Here is a 1,984-nt window from a genome sequence, read left to right on the forward strand (position 1 = left end):
AAAACATAATGCTAAAAGGGGATGCAGTTTCCCTTGTCATGCGGGAGTTTTGTAATTATTCAGTGGAATTCAGTCAATCTCTACCCAGAGTTGTCGTTCCTTGCACTCACTTTAATGACACCTCTGAGTAGATGCTAACGTCTATATTGTAAACATTGTAACAGATCCCAAGGTTTGTTTAGCTTTATACATGTACAATGGTTACTTCGTGTTTGTTCAGTTGATTGTGGAAATCTGACTTCGGACTCGCATGGACAGTGGATCAGTAATGGAACAACATTCGGTCATACGGCCTCATTAAAGTGTGAGATAGGGAGACAACCAAGTGGTCACGGGAACGTCACGTGTGGACACAGAGGAACGTGGAATGACGACAAACAGACTTGTGATCTCGGTAAGTCGGAGGAACCGTTATCATATAGATACTAAAACTATAAAATTACCTTTTAATGTCTAACAATCTGCTTCGTGGAATTATGAGCATTTATATTCATAACGCCTGAAAACAAACGTTTTCGACATCTACCTTGTGTGACTAATGGTTGTCCCAACCGTCGTAAAGTTTTTCTTCGTTTAATGATAAATTGACCTGTAAAATCAACCTGGTTTTACTTTATGATAGATATTATTGTACTAATTAACAAACCTTCTGGACAAGCAAAAATGTTTCTATTAAACCTCTAGATCTACTTCTCACGGTAGGAATGTTTCCACCGAACCTACTGCAAAGGGGACTTGAAAAAGTGTTTGCTATTTTTTCGGTCAAGTGCTAATTTCATGTGTTAACGATTGATGTCGACAGATTGTTGGTTTCGATTGTTTGAAATAAACATTTGATATGAAAGCATGACGTCAGTGGTAATTGCTTATCATCTGCCGACCAAATGGCGAGTAAAAATAAAAACTCCTTCCAAAATATGTCAAGGTTATATAGACATATAGAACAACTGCGCACATGGTAGGAAATGATAAAAACATTTTTTTTATAATTTTTTTAATAGAGACATATAAGCATCATATCACGGATACTTGCACGCGCAAAAGAGCAGCCTAATTAACATAATAAGATTATCTATGTCACATTGTTTGTCATAAGCGAAAGGACACTGAGACAGACACGATAACGACTTGCATTACATTTTACTATGTAAAATAGATACAGTCAACATATAATTGTATAAAAAAGTATAACTCGGGATTCGAAAATGATGGGAAAATATGAAACCTGAACCACAAGCGGCCTTCGGTAATTATTTTTTCAACATTTTCTCATCCTCGTTATATATTCCACCATAATACACGCACAAATAAATGCTAATCATTTCTTAAATATATTCATTCCTGTACCAGGCATATTTGACAATCTTCGCCTAATATTAAAATAAATAAATACTTTAATTGGTGTAATAATTAGTACATGTTGAATAAAAAAAAAATGAGACCATCTGTTCAACATACCTTTCTGTCTGAGATATTCGAGTAACTGCACGTCTTTGTATTGATAGTCCGCTGTAGATTACCTTCCGCTGTAAGAGACGGATACTTTGGTATAGCTGATGACGATAATTGTACCAGAACCACGAATGGGGCGGAAATAGATACGTATTGTTACTACGGTACTGTCGTTCAGCATGTATGTGAGACAGGGTGGACCCTTTACGGCAACGAAACTGCTCTCTGTATGGCAGACGGCAAGTGGTCATATGAAGACCAGGTGTGTCGGCAAAATCCAGGTAAGAAGCATGAAATATCATTATTCAGACTTTCACGTTTAACGTAAGAATCGTTTTAAATTATGTTATAACCGCAAATTTTCATATATCATCTGTTAATATAAGTAAAAGCCTAGAGGTAAAGGCATTTTCCTGGCCAATACATTGTCTTTTGTTATTTTTGTATTCAAGAAATCAAATTGAAGTTATAAGGATACAGGCGGTAAACAGGTTAACACATTTTCTCTGTTTTGAACAATCCATATCAACTC

The 1,984-nt window shown here is 35.9% G+C and overlaps 1 protein-coding gene across 1 annotated transcript in view; it reads left to right on the top strand.

Moving 5' to 3' along the window:
- The window catches only part of LOC110457764 (protein mesh-like), a gene marked incomplete at its 3' end in the record, with an annotated part of 31,497 nt that extends 29,764 nt beyond the window's left edge, over positions 1–1,733 (top strand). The window contains exons 22-23 of the mRNA XM_021509150.1: positions 221–394; positions 1,506–1,733. Of these exons, the coding sequence (XP_021364825.1) occupies positions 221–394; positions 1,506–1,733 (402 nt within the window). The remainder of the gene's footprint in view (positions 1–220; positions 395–1,505) is intronic.
- Between the last annotated feature and the right edge of the window lie 251 nt (positions 1,734–1,984).

Source organism: Mizuhopecten yessoensis, unplaced genomic scaffold (assembly GCF_002113885.1).
Source record: "Mizuhopecten yessoensis strain PY_sf001 unplaced genomic scaffold, ASM211388v2 scaffold9309, whole genome shotgun sequence".
Taxonomy (NCBI): domain Eukaryota; kingdom Metazoa; phylum Mollusca; class Bivalvia; order Pectinida; family Pectinidae; genus Mizuhopecten; species Mizuhopecten yessoensis.